This window comes from Drosophila suzukii, chromosome 2R (assembly GCF_043229965.1).
Source record: "Drosophila suzukii chromosome 2R, CBGP_Dsuzu_IsoJpt1.0, whole genome shotgun sequence".
NCBI lineage: Eukaryota > Metazoa > Arthropoda > Insecta > Diptera > Drosophilidae > Drosophila > Drosophila suzukii.
The window spans coordinates 6,501,829-6,522,639 of NC_092081.1; the positions used below are offsets into that span (position 1 = coordinate 6,501,829).

Consider the following 20,811-nt stretch of genomic DNA (forward strand, 5'->3'; position numbering starts at 1 on the left):
GAAATAAGACTTACCCATGGCCTGTGTGACCTCCCTTTCGATCTGCGTGCGTCGCAGCTGCTGAACCCGTTCCACGAAATCCGCGGATTGTCCTGATGCACTATCTCCTTGGACCAGAGATTGCAGGGCTTGTTCGAAAAACTTCTGCATTTGCTGGGACTCAGTTAGCCAGGCATCCACGGCCATCGTTCTGAAATAAGGAAACAACAGAAGTTAATCAATAACTGGTGGACAATTTCCAGATGTCGAAGTCAAATCAAGTGTTGGCATTTCCATATTTGCTCTGCCAAACCATACCATCCTTCATCCCGCCCAACCAACCAAATATTTGCCAAAGTTCGCCTCCAATTGAGTTGCCAAACAAAGCGAAAGTGACACATGGATAATTTCAGTCAAACATGGGACAATGGAACGGAAAAGGAACATTGACAAATATTGGCAAACTTTGTCCATAACTATTTCGGTTGCAGTTTGAATTTCGGATAACTGCGCTTACAAAATAAAAAACCTTCAAAACAAAATTGGCCTCACTTGTGTTAGGGGACATGTGCAAGCAATCAATATTTTCATGAGAAAGGGTCCATATTTTCAAAGAGTTTTGATGGTAATTGACTGATATTTTGAACTCACCGATAATCCTGCTTGAGCTGCCGCTTCGGCTGAGATGCATCCTTTTCGTACCACTTGACCAGTAGAGCCTCGTGGTCAGCCGTGGTCTGCTGATCGGCCAGAATGGCGGAGAAGATGTCCTCATCCATTTGCGTGGGCACAAGCTGACGACCGATGCCATCGCCCACGAGAACCATGAAGAAGACGCTCTTCGTGTGGGCGTGACAGGTGTCGATCTCGTGCAGGTAGTCGTGGATCAAGTAGGGATCCCGTTCCAACTGGTTGACCTCCAGGTCGCCAGTGCCGAAGTGCATGTCCACGAATTCGAGCTGGGAACGAGGCAAAATCAAATATTTTAATATATTTCAAAATTGTATTTAAATTTAAAAGCATTATAAATGGGAGAGACACAAGAGCTTTACAATCATTTATAAATGTCATCAAAGGTGCCTAAAAGTATGCAGTGAAATAGGATAGTCGTCCTTGTAAATGAATACATTGTACGTCTGATTTTAAAAGGTACTGTTGCATATCTTTAGGAACCTAAAGTTTAATAATGATATGATAAATGAATAAAAATATTGATGATAAAGTCTATTTTTCTTTCGAAAATTACACTTAGTTGAAAACTTTAAGAATAACATTTTTAAGTACGCTTGTTTCTTAAAATTTTATTATAATTGCAGTTAAAAAGATAGTAAAATCCTAAGAAAAATATTATATGATTAGAATTGACAAGTACTAACAGTCACGTAACACTAAAAAAAGTTTAAAAACTGTTAAAAAACTGAGTCATGTATTCTAATGTTGTTTTCGTTACTATTTAAAAGTAAAAACTAACATTACATGAGAGTAACTATTTCGCTGGTTGGATTGACACTTCGATAGGTTGGGACCTTTAAACTATTATATTGTTAAATTTAAACGAAAAGTTTTTTGGGTGCAGGAATCCCTTTTGGTAAAATTATGATAATATCGACTGTTCAAGGGACAGCAACACACCAAGGCCTTTTTTCTTTTGTTAGGGTAAGCTAAATTTAGAACACTTCCAAATATATTCTCTTTCTTAAATCCTTCTTTAAGCTTACCCTAAAGACAAGAATTCAGACCTTGTTCTGTGTCTTAAAAGTGACTTTAAAGTTTTTAAATGGTTTCAATTTTAAAAAGTATTTCAGAACCGAACCCACCTCTATTTGCCGGTCATCGTAGAGGGACTGCAGCTCGGGGCCCACCAGCTCGAGGAGCATGCGGCGCTCCTGGTTGAACTCCTGCTTCAGGCTGGCCACGTAGATCTTGATGAGGAGCGGCTTGGGCAGGCGGGTGTGGGCGGAGGTCACGCCCCTCAGTGCATTCAGCACGCTCTCGTCGACGGGCGCGGCCATTCTGCTTTCGGCCTGGTTTGCTTGTTTGGTTTTCTGCGGCTGTGTCTGTGATTGAGTGGGTGGGTGGTCTGCTCTCGCCTCGCCTGTTTATTTGAGTTGGCCGAAATCAAGTAGCATCGTCGCCCTCGTCGCGGTTTTACCAGAGTCAGCTCCAAGCAGCCCGCAGCTCTGGCTCATGTTCGGCCCGAGCGCCAAATAAATTTGTATCCCTATCCGAGTCCCAATCTGAATCTATATCTACAGCCGCGCTCCTCGCAACCGCACGATTCCTGGGCATAGCGGGCCAAAAGTTTATCCTTCTCGATTCTGCTGGAAATAAAAATTGAAAAGACCAAAAATTGTATTTATGGCAAACTTTTTGCATAGCCGCAAACGTAATAAAAAACGAAGCCACACGAGACGAGAAAAGTTTTATCCCATGATCGAGCGGGGTATAAGTCCATATATACCATTGTCAGGAAAAAAAAGTGGGGTGAAGCGCACAAGTTGGACAAGTCAGCCAGTGTTAACATTTGGCTGGGTTGTTGATTGAAGCATTTGGGCAAAATATTTTTGGCATTTCCAAGAAGGGCGGAAGTTCTGGCCCTAAATTATAAGCTAAGGGAGGAAGGAAGCGCTTAAAGCTTGTCAAGAACGACAAAATTATTCTTAATAAATTGCTATCCATTCGTAGTTATATAAGTGACATTCTCAATAAAGTTAATAAATAATTTAATCGATTAAGTTTCGGTATTGTCAGCCTTTTTGTCAATCAATGAATTTATAAAGGAGTTAAGACTTCAACATGCTTTTGTTCTTAAAGTAGGGACTACCGAATCAAGAACAACAATATTATTCCTAATAAATTGCTATCCAGTCATAGTTATATAAGTGACATTCTCTATAAAGTTCATAAATTATTTAATCAATTGAGTTCCATGGCGTACGGTCAGCCTTTTTGGCAATCAATGAATTTTTAAAGAGGTTAGGATTTTAACATGCTTTTGTTCTTAAAGTAGGGATTACCAAAACAAATAGAACACTATTATGGTTGGATAAAGAGAAAAACATTTATTTTTCTTGTGAAAAACATCCAGCGTTCATTTCTTTAAGCACTCCTTAAACGATTAAAAATAATTGAGAATCCTTTGTGCCGGCTTTAAGACAAGCGAGGACTTGAAAGGGGCCAGTGGGGCATGTCCTGTCGGAATCCTGCTGCCATACTGCCACTAATGAAGACCCTTCCCCGCGACCTGCACGGTCCTGTCTACCGACCGCCAAACAAAATCGATTGCCATTAATTCCGCTTCAATGAGTTGGCTAAATTGCTCGTTAGGACAGCGGCGGTGGCCAGGACATGGTGTGGTCCTGCGTATCCTCCGGCTTCCCCCCGCCATTTTATACTCCTCCACGACGAGGTGCAAGTGCCTTGGGTGTCGGTTTCAATCAGCCTGCGCAGCACACACTCACACGTGTTCCGCTGTCTCAATCTGGGTTATCTCCTAAATATTTGATTCCCAGCGAATTAAGCTTAATGAGCGCCCCGCCCGCCCATCGGGAAAGTCAAAGCGTTCTCAACGATGTGAAAATTATACGACCTGGACAAGTGCAAGACCCATTTTAGCTGACCGCAGACGTAAAGTGCTTAAGCCATATATCCTCTTCGAATATTTATTCTACCCAATGCTAACTTTATTTCAGGTTTTGCACTGCCCTGCTGATTAACACGTCTTTAATTCGCTGAAAATTAGGTGAACAGCCATTAAAAACAATATGCTTGACAGCATTAATTAATGATGTCTCATTTATGGTGGCTAACAACAGCACATTAAGCTCTGCAAAATTTTACGACGCATAATTGGTAATTTGATAGGTCTAGACTAACCAAAAACTCGTTTGCACTCAAGCGAAAATAATGGAACAATGAGGCCGCATTTCGCTTGAATTTTATGCCTTTGATGTGCAAATTTGCAACAGGGGTAAAAACTATTAAAAACAATTATGCTGAAAGAAATGTATATTGTTAAGCTGTCTGGTGTGCAGTTCAACGCGTTTAAGTATGGCGTTAATACGCTTAAAAATATAGGAAAAACATGGTATCAACATGCTTGCAACAAGTATTATTCTGGCAATTATGACTTAACTTATTGAAAATATTAATATGAAAATATTTATATTTTCTGAGGGAGGAACAAACCAACCACAAATATTCTGTATTTACGACGGAAACCTTCTTAATTCACTATGGTTATTCATTGTTTTCCTTAACTTTTTTGTTATTGCCTAACTGTCTAGCTTAGCTTATTATTTATTTATTCACATTTTAAATATTTATGCATTTCATTTTTGGGTTTAACTTTTTTCGATGACCTACATCACCACTATATTGTTATACCCTTTGGCTATGAAAATAGTGGTAAATAGGAGTAATAACACACATCAGCACATATAGTACGTACTCGTAAAAGCTAGCTCCTTGCATTCATGTTTAACAGACAATTTACCTTGCCTCGGCATGATCGTTATTGGCGATTAACCCCATTATTAGTCAATTTCCGATGTTTTAGGCCAGCGTTTCGTCAAAACTGTCAAATAACAAAATGTCCTTGGGGCTTGTCGTTCATCAGTGGACTGTTTGGGGTGGGGGATATTAATGGCTATAGGCAAACACAATTTCTCCTTTGGTTGGCGGTGCCATTACTCTTCCATTGGGCTGTTGTGCCATGGATAACGTGGCTACTGTAGGTGTCAAATGGCCCCATTAGAGGATGGGCCCACTGTGATGCATTGGATAAGGAATGCCCAGAGCGAGCTGTCGATGCCGTCGATATCTTGTTAAATATTAAGGAGCACAGAGGAACCTTTCAACGCCGGCTGTCTGGGAAAGTTTGGTATGGCTGGCATACATGCCACATGCATTCCTTTTGCATTTTCTATTTAATCGATTGAACGAACATAAAATGTTGCTGAATTGTTAATAACGCCTGACACATTTCTATTCGATTTTAAAATTCCTCAAAGGGGAGAACACTTTGCATAGTATGAATGCGTCCAACTTAAGCAATTACTAAGGTTTTTGGTCAGTTAGTAAAGTCCATTTTCTCTGATTCAAGTCAAACCTTGTTAGTTGTGAAATAATATTTCGTTATAAGTTTCCGTCAAGAAAATCCAACCATTAAACGAACTAAATATTTCAATAATTATTTAACTTTCCTTTCTTTCAGCATGATACAATAAACCACTTCAGTTTTGCATATTGTATTTTCAATGATAAAGTTGTAAAGAAATTAAAAGTGGAAATGAAAGCGGAAAAGCTGAACACAGAAAAAGTCAAGTCCTTCGTGACAATTATAAGTGATTCAAGACATTGTAATTTTAACAAGAATAAATTGTTATAGGTAAAGAGCAGAGCATGAAAATAATAGTGAATCTTATGTATTATATTTTAAAGTTAATAGGTAACGTTAAAACATTTCTGATTTGAACATTTAAATAGAATCTTGAGTTTATTTATAAGTTAAAGTAACTTTGCTATCTGTTAAATGAATTCACATTTCGGTTCTGCTGGATTTTCGCAAATATTTATAGAAAATCAATCATGGTAGTGTCGACGCACATATGCCATTCGAAATTCAATAAAGGCATATCTCGACTGGATATGACCATATTTTCTTGGCAACTTTATTAATGGATCCAGGCTCGACGGCCAAATAGCCCTAGCCCCTGACCATGGGTGATTTGCACAATCGAATGAGTGGTCGGTTCAGCATCCGCAAACTAGAATGAAAATAAAATATTGGCACTGACGCGCTGGACATAAATAAATAAATAAATGGATAATAAGCTAAAGGCCGCAACAGGCGGCAGCAAAACTGAGCCGGGAAAAGCGACAGCAGGCGGAAAAAGGCCTGGGGAAAACACATTGGGCCAAGTCAGCAAATTCAGCAGATTCAGAGGGACAAGTATGGGTGGCATTAATAATAAATCCGGTGCAGTGCATGTGTGTTGGCCCGCTTAGCTGCTCATTTTTTGTATAAATATTTAAGAGAAAGGAAAATACCAACAGGCGGGTATTCCGGGAAGGCCAGAATTAGAACAGTCGCCTTTCATTTGCAAATGCCAGCGAGCAGAAAGTTTTCCCAGCCGTTATTACCTGCATTTGTATGCCAAGGAGAGGCCCAGCCGAAAAGTATGCCACAAAACTTGCTCCTCCTTTTTGGCTTGCTCCTTTCTCCTGTCTTTCGTCTCTTGTCCCGTGCAGCGGAAATGCCGAGAAAGCCAGAGAAAGTAAGCAAATATGCGTGTGTGTATGGGTATTGGTGTGCTTCATTTTTTGGGCGCAGCTGAGACTAGGGAACTGTACAGTGGGTGAAATAAGCCTTTTTAGCCATAAATTTCCAGCAGGGCTTAAAGGTATCACAAGTCCACATGGCGTATGAGTGTTTTTGGTTGTATATAATATTTCTGTTTTTAAAGGTCATGTTTTTGTGTTCTTATGAAGCAATTTCATTTCTAAACGCATTCTTTTAATGCGATCAGTTATTATTGCTTAAAATGTTCAAATAAAATCTGGTGTTTTATATTTTAATAGATTAAATATGAACTAAGCAAATAAGTTATCCCTGTTTTTTAAATGGCAATTTTGTTCAACTTAACTTTTTATCAAAAATGAATGAAATCGCCAACTTTGTCCTTGATAATCCTATGTTTAGGGGTACAGCTCCACATTTTCGACCAGAGTTCAGTGGAATTTCTCAAGGCTCTCATTGAAATAAAAGTTTATGCCGCCATCAGGCCAGACGTGGCTCCTGCTCCCCACCTCCTCATCAGCCCCTTTGATAAATACAAAATGAGCTGCCATTTGGCAAGAGCTTGCCCTTCCCAATTCTCGTCGCGGGACAATTGATTCGGCTGGCTTCTGTTTCCTTATTTTTTGTTCCCGGTCCAGCGTGAAAATTGAGCAATTTCGGACCTTAACCGTTGCCCCGGCTCCCAATCGCCACCAAATTGCCATCGTTCGATTCTGGCCAGTTTCCTGTAATCAGCTACGTGCTCGGACGCATTAGGCAGTGGGCAAGCTATTTGCATGAATCGAGCCTTGATTTATGAACGGAATTCGATTGCACATCCTAGTTTTGGATGGCCAGGACCTCAAAGCGAGCTCTTTTCTATTCCCTTTTCGACACTCGATGAAGTCAATTCTGTGGGTTTTGATGGCCCTTGACTCGGAACCCTTTTCGAATCCCACATTTTGCGAGGCAGAACCAATTGTGCTCCGTTCGCCCGAGGCTTTTAATTTTCAGCCCTGTTCTTTGACAATTTTGTGCTCTGCTTACCTGAAGGTCATCGCCACATTGCCCACTTTCCAATGTTCAAAAGCAGCTGCTGCCGGGCCCGCATTTTATTTATGCCGAGCAGGTAGCAAAGAGCCGGAGAAAGCGAGGGGAGAGCGGGGAAAAGAAATGCAAAAACAATTCCAAGTGTGTCTTTCAGTCGGAGCCCACTTGTCGTCTCTTCTGGGCCTTTGTCTTTGGCTCCCTTCGCCCACCGCCCACCGTTCTCAGCCCTTTAGCATTTGGGGGTGGCAACAGGGCTGGCAGCTGGGGATCGAAAGATATAGCTGACTCGAGTGGAAAATGTTGCTTTAAAAGGGTCTCATGTATTACACAAGATATTTGGAAATAATGTAGTTCTTTTCTTTCTAAGGGATAACATTTGTTTAGCTCAAGGTACAGTAACAATTAAGCTTTTTCTTTTAAAATTTTAGGTATTATACGTTCCATTTTATCTAAGAAATATTTAAAGTGTTGAAAACATTTATTTACTAATAATATTAGTCTAATATTATGCACTTAAAATGTTTACTAATATGCTAATAATTCTGATTCGGCATTTTGAAAATGATCTTTAAATAATTTTTTAAGAAAGAAATGTAAAGAAATGTAGAATGAATTGTCAGTAGAAAATTGTCAGTAATTATTAAAGGTTCCAAACCTTAAAAGATGGAATCAACCAGTCGCTTAACCAATGGTTCATCATAGCTTTTAAGATCCATGCACAAAATAAAGAAGGTATTTAAGATATGATATTTTGCGACCTTGGTTTCATAAAAATGCAACAGTTTCCGGTTAAAACCTGTTTAAAAGTAGCCACATCAGTCAAATTTTTGTAATGATTAAAGGTTTCGCATTTAAAGGATTTAACTTTTTTTTTGTATTTGCAGATTCTGCAAACTCCTGCGAACAAATGTTTCCCATAGTCTTTAAGAACCATATGCAAAATACAGATGGTTTGTATTAAGATATGGTATTTTGTAACCTTAAAAGAAGTGTAATAACTTAGCGAGCAATGGTAACATAAAAAATACAACAGTTTCGGTTCGAGCCTGTTTAAAAATAGCCAGATTGGTCCAATTTTAGTAATAATTAAAGGTTTCGCATTTTAAAGGATTAAATAAATTCTGCTGTTTTTGAAGATTCATAAACTCATGCCGAAGAATGGTTTGACATGGCCTTTAGAAACCACACGCAAATACAGACGTTATTTAATATATATGGTATTTTGTGACCTTGGAAGACAGTAATAGCTTAGCGAGCAATGGTCCCATAAAAAATGCAACAGTTTCCGGTCTGGGCCCGTTTAAAAACCGCCAAATCTGGCCAATAACCGCCGCAGTCTGCAGCACTGGCTGCCAAAAGTAAATAAGCTTGCTCAGGCAGCTCACGCAATTCATGGCTGAATACATTGAATACATTGGGCGGGCGCAGGCAAATCAAGGGCAGCGAGTCGGCCTAAAACATGAAGAACTTATGGAAAGTGCGGCATAAATCAGAAGACATGTCGACAGCAGAGGCAGCCACGCCCCCTCCCTGGCCCCGCCCCCTTGTATGTCTGTCTGCGGGACTCACGCTTAAACACACTCACATACACACACACACACACGGTTGTGCGCATTTCCGGTCGCTTGGCAAATTCGATTTCATGGCATTGTCACGTAAAATGCTCCCCGAATTTCATGTCAATGAATTTTCTTTTTTATGTCTGTCTTTCTGTTCGGCGGGTGTATTGCCTGTGTTTGTGTGTGCGTTAACTTATTGTAGTCTTAACGTTTTCCCCAAATGGCTCTCTTTTTCCCCCTTTCAATTTCGGCAAACTTGGCCCAGCCAGAGTCAACAATTTTGATTCTATTTACACATTATTATGGCAAGAATTTCGCCTCCAATCGGATGGGAAAGGGGTGAAAGTCCTTGCCCGCCATTTCGCATTTAATTATTTAAGGATTTACTTTGGCGCTGTGCAGGTCTTTATGTAAGGCCCGGGGAATTCGCAATGCGACTGATGGGAAACTCGAAAAGAGTGGCAGGTGTCAGGTGTCCCAAGTACTTTGAAGGGGGGTCTGGAACACTCGTACTATTTGATGTTGTTCCTTGAGTGAATGGCTGAACACCCTGATTTAGCCAAGTTAAATATTATTTTTGATGGAGTTAAAGCCGTGTTTGTTGCTAATAAAATAAGGGGAGATAAGTCTCCCTTCATCAGAAATTCCTCCTTTGTTTGGCTAAGAGATTTGAATACTAATAGAGTAGTAGGTTTATGCAGAAGGTAGCCTAGAATTCAGAAATTTCAATTGCACAGGTGAATTTATGATGTGCATTTATAAAAAACTAAAGCCTTTAAATTAAGACAAAACCATCTAAAAGATGAAAGTACGAAAAATATGTTTTAACAAAATTAAAAAAACATGATAAATTATTACTTATTTTTCTCTGCGATTTAATGGTGTGAAATGTCACAGGCGTTCACAAATTATTTCTCGCAAATGTATTGCCTAAGTAATTTATAAAAGTGGTTTTAAGAAAATACAGAACACCAAGCCATTAGTCTACTTGCCATTCAGGCTTTAAGGACTTAAATGAATTTTTCAAGCAATAAAAAAATAAATGCGCAAACCAAGTAATTTCTAAAAGTGGTTTTAAAAAAATGTCCCTTCATAAATATTTGTTTTCTTCAATAGCTAATGCGGTTAGAAACAATTCAGGGCTCATCTTCTTTGAAAGGAACCGAAATGTCTACCATTCAAAATGGGAAATTCCGGGCATGATTGCGGGTGCTTTTATTTTCTAGGGACTTTGAGTGGAAACTGCTGCCATTGGAATGCCACGCGTAATTGTACAATGAGCAAATATGATAAGCAGCTTTCAAGTTAATGATGCGTGCTACGTGTATGTCTGCACTCCCCCCTTTCGATTCAAATCCCCAACGAGCACTCACCCACTTATCGGCAGAAATCACAAATCACAAATCATTTCCATGGGAATGTGTATCTGCTCCAATTAGGCCACCAGCATACAGAACGGGAAAAGCGGGCCAGCCGAATGGATAATTCAAAATTATTGATTTGCCACGTTTTCAGCTCTGAAATTCCGGAACAGACACATATAAAAACCGAAAACTCGTGAATTGTGGGTAGATACATCAATTGTGGCCTTTTAAGCTGAGCAACTTTATTCGCCACTCAATTATCCACTTTTCCACTTGTGCGGTACAGTGAACACTGCGCTATTGAGACAACATTTTGCGCTTTTCATTAGCCAAATTAAGCTGGCGAAACTTTGTTGGCGCCCAACAAAATTTAATTTCCATTCCCATTTAAACTCTTTGTTTATTCTGTTTGCCGAAGAGGGTTAAACTTGAGGAGGAAGAATGCTCGTCGCAGCACTTGTCTTAGTGCCCATAAAATGTTAAAAAAGCTTTTGCCAAGCAAAAGTCAATTCTCGTGCCCTCATGGCTACACTTAAAGAAAAGCATTGGTTAGGGAACTACTCTTTGAAATTATAGCCAAATGAATTCACAACATACATACTTTTTTCAGTAATTTTTCTGAGTTATGAAAAAATTTAAAAATGATCTTTGACAAAATATATTGATTAATTCCAATATTTTACATAATGTCATACAAACAATATTATAAAATTTTTTTAAATTTTTAACGGTTTTATTAATGAATTTATTATATATTTAATATAAGTTATAAAATAAGTTAAAAAATCATATTTAAAAGCACTAAAATTTGTTGGTTTATGTGAAAAGCGGGATGATACGGTTTATAAACATTTAAAAATGATATGTGGCTATCAGAATATTTCAATACAGACCAATTACATGTAAAAAATATGTTTTAAATTCTTTAAATTGGTTTAAAATGGTTTTAAAAAATGATAAACTCAACTCCGAGTGTGATTGCGATGTTTTGTGGCCTACTGGATACGGGAGCGCAAACAGATTTGCATGCATAGTGCAGAAGTTGACCTGAAAGTCGGGCACAACACGCCTCTCCTGCGGTCTACGGCCCCTCAGCAGCAAATTGGTTTTACCGGAGGGTTTTTCCCAAGGCTTTCCCGGCTCGTTTGGCTTCGTTGCGTTTCATTTCGTGGCCCGGGCTCTTTGAGCGGCATTGTTGCAGTCATGGCTGTGGATGCAGTCTTCGGATCGCAGTTGCCATGGATGTGGCTGGTGCACGCCAAGTGCCAACATTCATTAAACGGCCATAAACAAGTGGTGCAGATTGCGTTGGGGACAGCAGCCAGGCGACGGCGGCCCGCAAATGGATTCCATGTCGAAAACGCATGCAACAGCTCTTATTTATGAGCTGCCTTTCCGTTTTCACACTCTACACAGTCGGTCACGCAAAGTGCCCAGAAATCGCGGAAAAGTCCTTTATTTTATACAAGCTTTTATAGTTTTTGACCAAGAAATATTAATTCACGGAACTTTGTTCCTGACATTTCCGGAACGACAACAAGAAGCTTGTATACAAAATAAATGCTTAAGGTCATAAACATTTTTTTAGATACCAAGATACTAAACAGATATCAAGTTTTTCTTCTCATTTTCAGATCATGTCATAAAGATTATATATATTATAACCATTTTTTAAGGAATAACAATATTCGACATATTTCAAGATTTTCTCCCCATTTTCAAATTATTACATATCATTATATAATGAATGATATTCTTTTTTAAGAACACAGAACTTCGAATGCATTTATAAATATTTATAGAGCTATTGAATATTTTTTTAAGTGTTCACATAAAGGAATTGTAAACAGAGACCGTACAAAAATGTTTGATGGACTTTATTTATTGCAGTTTGTTTCCCCCAAAGTTCTCCCAACTTGTGGTTCCTTAAAAGCGGATTCCCCGTAGAACTTATACAAAAGCTCATTGCCAGTTGCTCTCTGGCCGATCGACAATGTGAGCGAGCCAAAAAATAGTTCCAGAGAGCGTGACTAAGCCTGATTGGGATCTGCCATAAAATGTTAACAACTATTTCAATTGGAAGCTAGTTTTCCTTCAAATGGAATCAATGGGGTATGCGCGCCAACTGTGGCAATGACTAATGCCCCGATGACAAGTTCGCATACCTGCACCTTTGCCGGCTTCCACTTTTCACTTCGTTCTAAGTTGACGTATGCAGCGGAAATTGGGGCAAAGGAAACAAGACGGAAACGGAAGTGAAATACCAGGGGGCGTGACACTTTTAAACCTTTTAACTGAATCGCTTAATTGAAAAGTATCTGTTTGGATAGGGCTTTGAAAACAATCAATAATAAGGATTGGAAGTTAAGCAATACGTCTTCAGAAAAATATAATATTTATTTAATATCTTTTTTTTTTTTTTAAATTGATTGATATTGTCGATTGCCTTATATATGTGCTTTCAATCTTGCTGTATGGTGCAGAAACTTATTAATCTTATTTAAAGAATTATTTTTGAATAACTATGAATAATAGGCAAAAGAGTATGAATATATGTAAAATAAATATCTTAATTTTTTAGGTCCCTGTCTGTTGAAGTTATGGCATTTCGCCTGGTATTTAAATTATATTTTAAGTCAAGCTTTGTATCATTTAAAGGTGAATTTAAAAAAAAAATGTTTTTAATGGAAGATTTTTTCTACATTTTACTAATTTATTTAAATGTTAATATTTTATATTTTTTTAGTGGTGACCTAAGTCGTCTGTATCATAAATAATTTTCAAATTTATTTTGTTATATTGGACTTTCAGAATTTTCTAAATTAGGGGTTTTTAAAATTTCTAATTTATTTTATAGTTTTGTAGGGCATTCGCAATTCTTCGTAAAACATTAGCTAGTTTGTTTGTTTGATTTTTGTGTATCCATTTCCAGCTGTGCCCAGCGGAGACCGGCGAAGGCGAGCGCATTTCATATTTAATTAAAATCGAGGCACCCACAGACACCCGCAAAAGCAAACAGACACACATGCAAACACACAGGCATGCATAATACAACGGGCATTTAAATAAGGGGTACTGTGGAGGGGGCGTGGCTGGAGTCGGGGGCGGGGGCGGGGGCGGGGGCGCCCCTCGACGTCGTCTGGAAAATGGTAATAACAAAACGCTGGGCAAATATTTAAAATCTTCCGAATGCCGCATTAATGAGCTTTTATTTTGACGGCGATAAGCGCAGCACACAGAATAAGTTGGGAACAAATTATGGCTAATTCTCGATTGCTTTATGCTAAACAGATGCGGTTGCGAAAAAGGGGAATATATTTGGCTAGCGCCAAATCAAAACAGTGAAGAGGCGGTTCAGCCACGCCCCCGCATTCCGCCCACATCTGCTGGCCAGACAGGCGTGGCAATTAGAGCGCGTGACGAAAACATTCCGTTGCCACGCCCATAAATACTTCAACGGAAAACTAAGGATCCTCCATCATATGCAGAGAAAAGAACCATTTAGATTGTGTTTTTAAAAAAAAAATTGATCAGAACTTATATTTAAAAAATTTTTTTTTAAGGTATAATCTGTTTTACATATTATTTCAATACTTAGTTATGTTAATTCCTATAAATTTTGTTTATAAGCTAAAAATTATATACAAATTCTTTCCTAGTTGTACAAGGATCCATTTCCTTGGTTTAGGGTTGGTAAACGAAACGCTATCGATACTTTCTGCGGTTTTGAAATTTGAAAAACGTCTATGGCTTGGACTCAATATCAATAGTATCGCTCAAGAAAATTATTTAATTTAACATGCGGTTATAAGGGTATTTTGAAATGAAAAAGAGTTTTTATGTATATTTTTTTTGAACAAGCCTTAATTTTAAATGTAAATGTTCAACATTGAAATTTGTTTGGTTTAAAATGCGTTATAATTTAGATAGATTTTTTATAGGCATAAAGTCTTCGTTTTTTATGTTTTCTTCTGACTTTGTAATTTGTCGTTAATTTTCTACTATTTCAGATAGTATCGATAATACCGATAATGGCCACTATCAATAGCCAAAACTATCGATTGTACATGTTATTGTTTCCCAATCCTACTTTCTTTTTTCTTAAAAATGTAAATTCCTTGTTTTTAATGAGTATTCAAGTGGGTCTTCTCCATGTTGCGTATAAATTCGCAATGGCCTTTGCAGTTCTTTCAATTAAATATTAAGTGCAACTGCAAGCCATATACAATTAAAATATTCTCAAATTCTTTACATCGTTTGCTGTCGACATTGGTTAATAATTCTATTTCAATCAACTTATTCGTTCTTTTTCCCATTGCCAGCTGCTTTTCGCTGCTCTCCGCATATTTCTCTTTGTTTTCGTTGCCATAATTCATTTCACGCTTTCCTCGAGGCGGCGAAAAGCGCGGGGAAACCCCCGGAAAAATGCGAGGAACGCGAAAAAAAACATTGTGTAAAAGCCAGGATCGAGTGTGTGCAATTTCCAGGGGGAGGTGTAGCATTGGCCGTCCTTATTAAGTGGTTTGAGTGCTGATTTATAGCTCTTCACCCTGCCGTCACGACGGTTATCCTGTCAGAATTTCCAGCTGAAGGACAGGACACTCGCACTCTGTCCTTCTTTTGGCGGCCGGCGCGCCCAGGACTTTCGGTTAAAGTTTTAAGCGCTCACTTTGCATCTAAAGTGTGTTTGCCAGATAAATGTTTTGCACGCGCATTACTCATACGCCGGGTTGGCGCAGAACCTTTTTCCACCTGCCGAAGGGAAAGCGGCTATACAAACAAACCGCACTTTACTTAATTGAACCGGGCACAAAAATAACAGGGTCGCTGATTAATTTAGCTGGGAATAACATTACAAGTTTCAACTTTACGATAAAGTAACGCTGTTTGGCATAATTCAACTGCTTCTGCAAGGCTTTAAGTATATCATTAATCCGCTTAACGATGATTATTAAATTTATGATAGAACTGAAAGCATAAATAATTCGCTTTACTGTGTGCCAAATAAGGCTTGGATGAGATAATACATTTCCCCTCTGAAATAATCTAGCATAAGCTAAACTATATATTGTTTTTAAATTATTACTCATAATTCTCGCAGTTCCTTTCAAATTCGTTCTTGTCAGTTTATAACTCTTTGTCTTTCTGTCTAAATCGTTTTCTTTTTTGGCAAGTAGCAAAATTGACTTGAACTAGATATTCGCAGTTCGGATTTTCCGAATGTTTACACTACAGTGTTCTATAGCACTCAGAATATCTTTCGCGGCCCATTCGCAGAACAAAGAACGAAACGGATGCAATAAAAAGGTGCCAAGTCTGGAGCAGAATTAATATATTTACGGACCTACGGATTGGCTGTAAAATGGACTTACAGATTCGTTTGACCCAGATAGGATTATCCCTACCGTGGATATGGATCAAGTGCAACGGCGACGAAGGAAGCCCATAAACATTTTATAGTTTCAATAAATATAAAAATTGAGAGCCATTAAAATCGGGAAGAAGCATGCAAACGCGTTCTGCATTTGTTTGTTGCTGTTCTTTTGCAATTCATTGTTTTTCCCACTCTCAAGTTTTATGTCTTTCGAATAATGTGAGCCAGCAGAATTTGGGATGTGTGTACACACGATTTTCTGCAGCAAATATAAACAAGTTTTTATGTTTATATAGAGCTCAGAGACAGCATCAGCGAAAACCAAATTACGCATACGCCATGAGTAAAATGAAACAATTTCGAGATGGTGCTAATTCACTTTCTTGAGCTGGGAAAGTTTTTCCCTGAAAATGTATTTTGCTAACTGTTTTCTAAGCTCCTCGTTAAATCGATTATCAATCTAAGAAGAAAATCAGTTTAGTCCAACCAAAAATGTATCTTCCTCCTGCTGATTGTGACATTATCTGCCATTTTGACTTGGCTTTTATTTGTTTATATTGATTGCTTCACCGGCCCATAAGTAAACAATATGGAAAGGAAATTGATTTCTGGATACTTTTCTTTATTTATGGCGAAAGGCAAAGTACTTTTATGCTCTAAACAATGTATGTTTCGATCAAAGGGTTTTCTTTTCATGAATGTGTGAGTAAAATTTTTATTACACCTAATAAAATGTTCCAAATCAATATATTTATGTTAGATATCAGGGAAGCTCAATTTAGTTTAGATTTTTTGTTAGAAATAGACTTTTATCTTTACACAAAGCATATTGCTTCCATCATTTTATTGCAATTCATTCAAATTTTAACTTGATTAACCACATTTCTGATAAACACAAATTAAATTTAATTCATTTGCGGTGGTGATGGAAAATTATTTTATTTCATTTTGATTTATAAACAGTAATCTTCAATTAAAAGTCATATATTTGTTTGTATTCAAATGTGGTCTAGCTTTAATGGTTTTAAATAGTTGACTGCAAACTCTGTTTGTATATTTGCAACGGTGTTCTGGTATTCTGTTTTGCTCCTAAATAGACAAGCGATTAATTACTTGCCAATTTACCCTCATCAACTTCTGGCCCAGGCCTCTAATTAGAAGGGGGCGACCGCTCAGCATGGTGCCAAAGGCCCACTCCTGTAGGACATACCATTTAATAGAGCTCACTTGGCGCTCGGGAAACCCACTACGGTTCTGGGGAATTATCAGACATTAAACTCTTTATGAAAATGTGAAATAATGAACTTGGCGAATCGTAAAGAATCGTACATGGCCACACAAATAAATGCTTATGTACGCCTCAGTTTGGGTAATTTTTTAATAAGTATTCAACGCTTCTTTCGGCACATTTCCCAAGAATTCACCTGAGTGTGTGCGTGCGTCGTAAACATTTTTATTGGCCATTTTCGACATGGGAAGCAGTGAAAGGATATGCCGAGGCAGGTCGGAAAATGCTTTATGATGGCAGAAAGACGGAGACAGAGGGGCAAAAAAAAAGAAAAAATAGGAAAATGAAACATTTTCATTTCCATTTTCGTTCTCGCTTTCTTTTTCTCGTTGTTTGTCATGGCCCATTCAATTATCTTAATATTACGCATACGCCGCATGGGCTGCCAAGCTGTTTCAATGGAGGAAAGTGAAAGGCTGGGTGGCAGACCGTTGCCAAAAAGGGGAGAAACTAATTATCGTCGGCCAAATAAACAGGGCTCTCGAGTATTTCGGCCTGAATGCGTTTATTGATCCCGAATTGCGGCCCAAATTAGCGGGATTGCGGTTCTTACCTCCTGTGGAATTCCCAGCAGAGTCCAGCTATCCTTCATTGTTTGTTTCAACTGATTGATTCACAATTTGTTTTCACTTTTCATTTGCACTTCGGTTTGCGCTTGGCTTGCTTTAAATTCTATAGACAAATCGTTGTGGGTTAGGAAAGGACTCTCGGTGTTTGGCTTTGGCATTGGCTGTGACTTTAGTTGGGCCATCTCTCATTTACATTTTATGCATATTTTAATTGCTCTCAGATACAGAAAGCAGAAAGACGTGGCACCGTGGAAACGCCCCCGGAAACCGCCCAGGCGGAAGCCAACAATGAACAATGAACAGGTCCTGCGGCCCGGGATCCAGCTGTGGTCATTGCACTTGGCATAATTTCTTTTTTCTCTTTCGGTCTTCTTTTAATTGAAAATTAGAACGAAGTTGCTGCTGTCCCGGACAGGATTTGCATTGGACCCCCGAACCCCCAGCCCCAGACGCTTTGTTTATTAAACTTCAATTAGGCAAGTTTTTCCAATTAAAATTTGCTCACTGCAATTTTAAGGGTTCTTTTGCTGGCCGGCCCAACTTTCCGAGTGGTTGGTTTAATTGGTTTTTTAGCCCCTTTTGTGGGGCTGCATTGTTCCCATATCAATCTCAGTCAGCCAAAGGGAGCCCAGCGGAGACATTGATAAATGCAAAGGGGAACTGAACCGAGAAACCCGTCGGAAATCGCATTGCCATTTAGAAAATATTCTTAATAGAAGGAAGAGCGCACCTTCTTTTGGAGAAAGGTGGTTAATCTTCCGAGCATTAAGCGCAATTTGCAAAAAAATATTTACGAAAGCACCTTTACAGTTTTTCTTCCTTCTTCCTTATAGAAAACCATTTCAATATATCTGTTTAAATGCTAGATTTTTGACTAACTGAATGGATTTGTTTTAATAAGTCAAGTTTCTACGTTTTAAATCCATCCAGTCAATTAGTTACTGAGTTAATAAGTTATAAGTTAGTTGCTAGAAATCCATAAACTTCTTTCTAAAAATTGGATTAACCTTTGATTGATCTTGTTACTTTTATTTTGTTCTGTTAATAATAAAAATTGTATTGTAAGATTACGAGGCCAACAAATAATTCATAGCAATGGATTATTTCTGTTGACAAAGGTAAAACATGGTATTGTAAGGTTGAGAGGCCCATAAGCTTCGGGAGAATACAACATTTCGATCACCAAATAATAAATAAGAACTGATTACTTCTGTTAACAAAGATTTATCCTGTTATCATAAGCTAACAATAACGAAAAGAGTATCATAAAGGGTCCTATGCGAAGCTAAATGTTTATGCAGGTAAGTACGAAGCCGTTTAGATAATGTCGCACCTGCTCCAGGGAAAAGGGGAAAGGAAAATGGGGAAGGGGCGGCTGGAATCGGCGGATAAAAATATAAATATAAACAACTACCCCGTGCCGCTCTAATACCAAGGCCCAAACTCCGCCGCCAGTGTGCGTGTGTATCTGTGTGTGCGGGTATCTCACTTATTTACACTTCACTTCGGCTGCTGATTCTGATTCTGCTGCCGCTGCCGCTGCTCACTTGTTCGCGCGCCCGTTTTCAAAGTTTTCCCCAGCTTTTCCTTATTTATTATGTTTTTTTTGGGTTCTCTGGCTGGTTGGCTCGCGTTTTTCCGCTGCGGCAACCAAACGCTTTCAACTTCGACGAGGAACTGAGCGGCGGAGCAGGTCGGAAAAGCCGAGAGCTTTCGGCCCAGAAACGGTGTGGAAATGGCACAGAGAGCCAAAGAGCGAGGAAAGCGAGGCAAGGAGCACAAGCTCTCGGCGCTGTTGCTGTTTTGTTTTCCTCGACCAAATGGCCAAAACCCGGAGGTGGGCCGAAACACTTGTGGCTCAAACGCGGCGCAGGAGGCTTCCATGTTGCCGGCCGCCTGGCAACATGGCCAAATATGTTGCGCCGGCCATTAATCGTGCGAAAGATGAGTGCACTTTCCCACAAACCAAATACCGGCACTTTTCGGCCAATTAATATCGACCGAGCCGAGTGTAAACATTTTTTGGCCTTTGGCCATCTGCTTCTGGCCAAAACTGGCGGCCGATAAGATAAACAACACCCACGAGAAAGCGTGTTTTTTTTTTTGTTTGGTTGCCCCATGTTGCCCTTGCCACAGAGCTGAATGGTTTTGTTTCCGTTTCGATTTCGGATTCAGATTCGGATGTTCGCTTTTTCGGATTTTCGGTTCCCAGGCAGAATCCGGAGGAGCCTTCGAGTGCGGTGAGCTTTTGGAGCCTGCGGTCCTAGTTCCACTTCCACTCCGTTTCTCGATGAGGCCGAAGTCCCCACTCCCCCTAACTCCCAATCCACACCATTATTTCGAGCCTCTTTGGCGCCCGACGAGGTGACAATTCCATTTAAGAATTGCGGGCACAGCTTTGTTATTGCTCATGACCGTTCTAGCCAACCGTTCCGGCTAACAATGGAAATAGTTATAGCTTCTTTACTGCCTCTGACTATTTAGTGTTGTGCGATTAGTTTCTACTTATCTGATGGTAATTCTTAGCGAATGGGTTCATTCTGTTTTATCATGTGATAAGGAGTGCCAACAAATAAAAGTATTTGGAATGACATAACATTAATTTCCCATAATTATAACAAGTAAAAACCATATCAAAATTATTTCAACATTTATGGTAATCTTTAAGATACAAATATGTTAATTTGTACTTCATATACAACTAGTTATAGTTTCCTTACTGCTTCAGATTAATTAGTGTTAAGCGATAAGTGTTTACTAATCTGATAGTTATTCTCATCGACTGGGTTCCCTTCTAATTTAAAGAAAGGAACGTCAAAGGCTAAAAATATTTTGATAGTTGGATAGTTTTCATAAATAAATAGCAAATACAAATCATACATAAATGATTTGATATCAGTAAGATATATATTTCTAGATTTGTATTTCATAAGAAGTTTAATAATACAAATTTTTAAAACTGTACTACGTTTTATAAATGTATTTTTGAAAGCATTTTGGGTTCGTTCATAACTCGGCATAGGCAATCGTATTTTACTTTCCTTGATTAGAACATTTCCCAAACTTGCTACTTAGGCGCCTTGGATTTATGAGGCGTCAACGGATCCAGCCCATTAAACGACACCCACGACGAAGTCCAACTGTAATTAAATAGTTAAAGTAATGAATTGCCCTTTTCGAGAGTTTACATAGCCATTTACATAGGGGTCTTTATTATCGGGGCTGCAAAAGCAGAAGCTGCGCAGTCGGAGGGCAACGAACTTTTGTTTTTCGCCGGAGCCTGGAGAATAGAGCATGGTACTCAGGTGCCGGGTGCTCTGTCTGCAGCGAATTAAGTGCGATTAGTCA

At 38.9% G+C, this 20,811-nt stretch overlaps 1 protein-coding gene across 16 annotated transcripts in view; it reads right to left on the reverse strand.

Annotated features, from left to right (window-relative positions):
- The window catches only part of LOC108018040 (protein qui-1), a 43,159-nt gene extending 24,037 nt beyond the window's left edge, over positions 1 to 19,122 (reverse strand). For 6 of the 16 annotated variants that reach the window (XR_011603697.1, XM_036813889.3, XM_036813890.3 and 3 more), the window contains exons 1-5: positions 18,953 to 19,121; positions 17,448 to 17,557; positions 1,797 to 2,300; positions 631 to 938; positions 15 to 190 (exon numbers count right to left, since the gene is read on the reverse strand). Coding sequence is in view for 15 of the 16 variants with exons in the window: in XM_036813889.3 (XP_036669784.3) it covers positions 15 to 190; positions 631 to 938; positions 1,797 to 1,991 (679 nt within the window). In the remaining variant the exon portion in view is untranslated. Of the gene's footprint in view, positions 1 to 14; positions 191 to 630; positions 939 to 1,796; positions 2,301 to 17,447; positions 17,558 to 18,877; positions 18,893 to 18,952 lie in introns of those variants that run through there. The other 10 variants (XM_017085426.4, XM_065863848.2, XM_036813883.3 and 7 more) reach the window with 10 other exon arrangements.
- Positions 19,123 to 20,811: the final 1,689 nt, after the last annotated feature.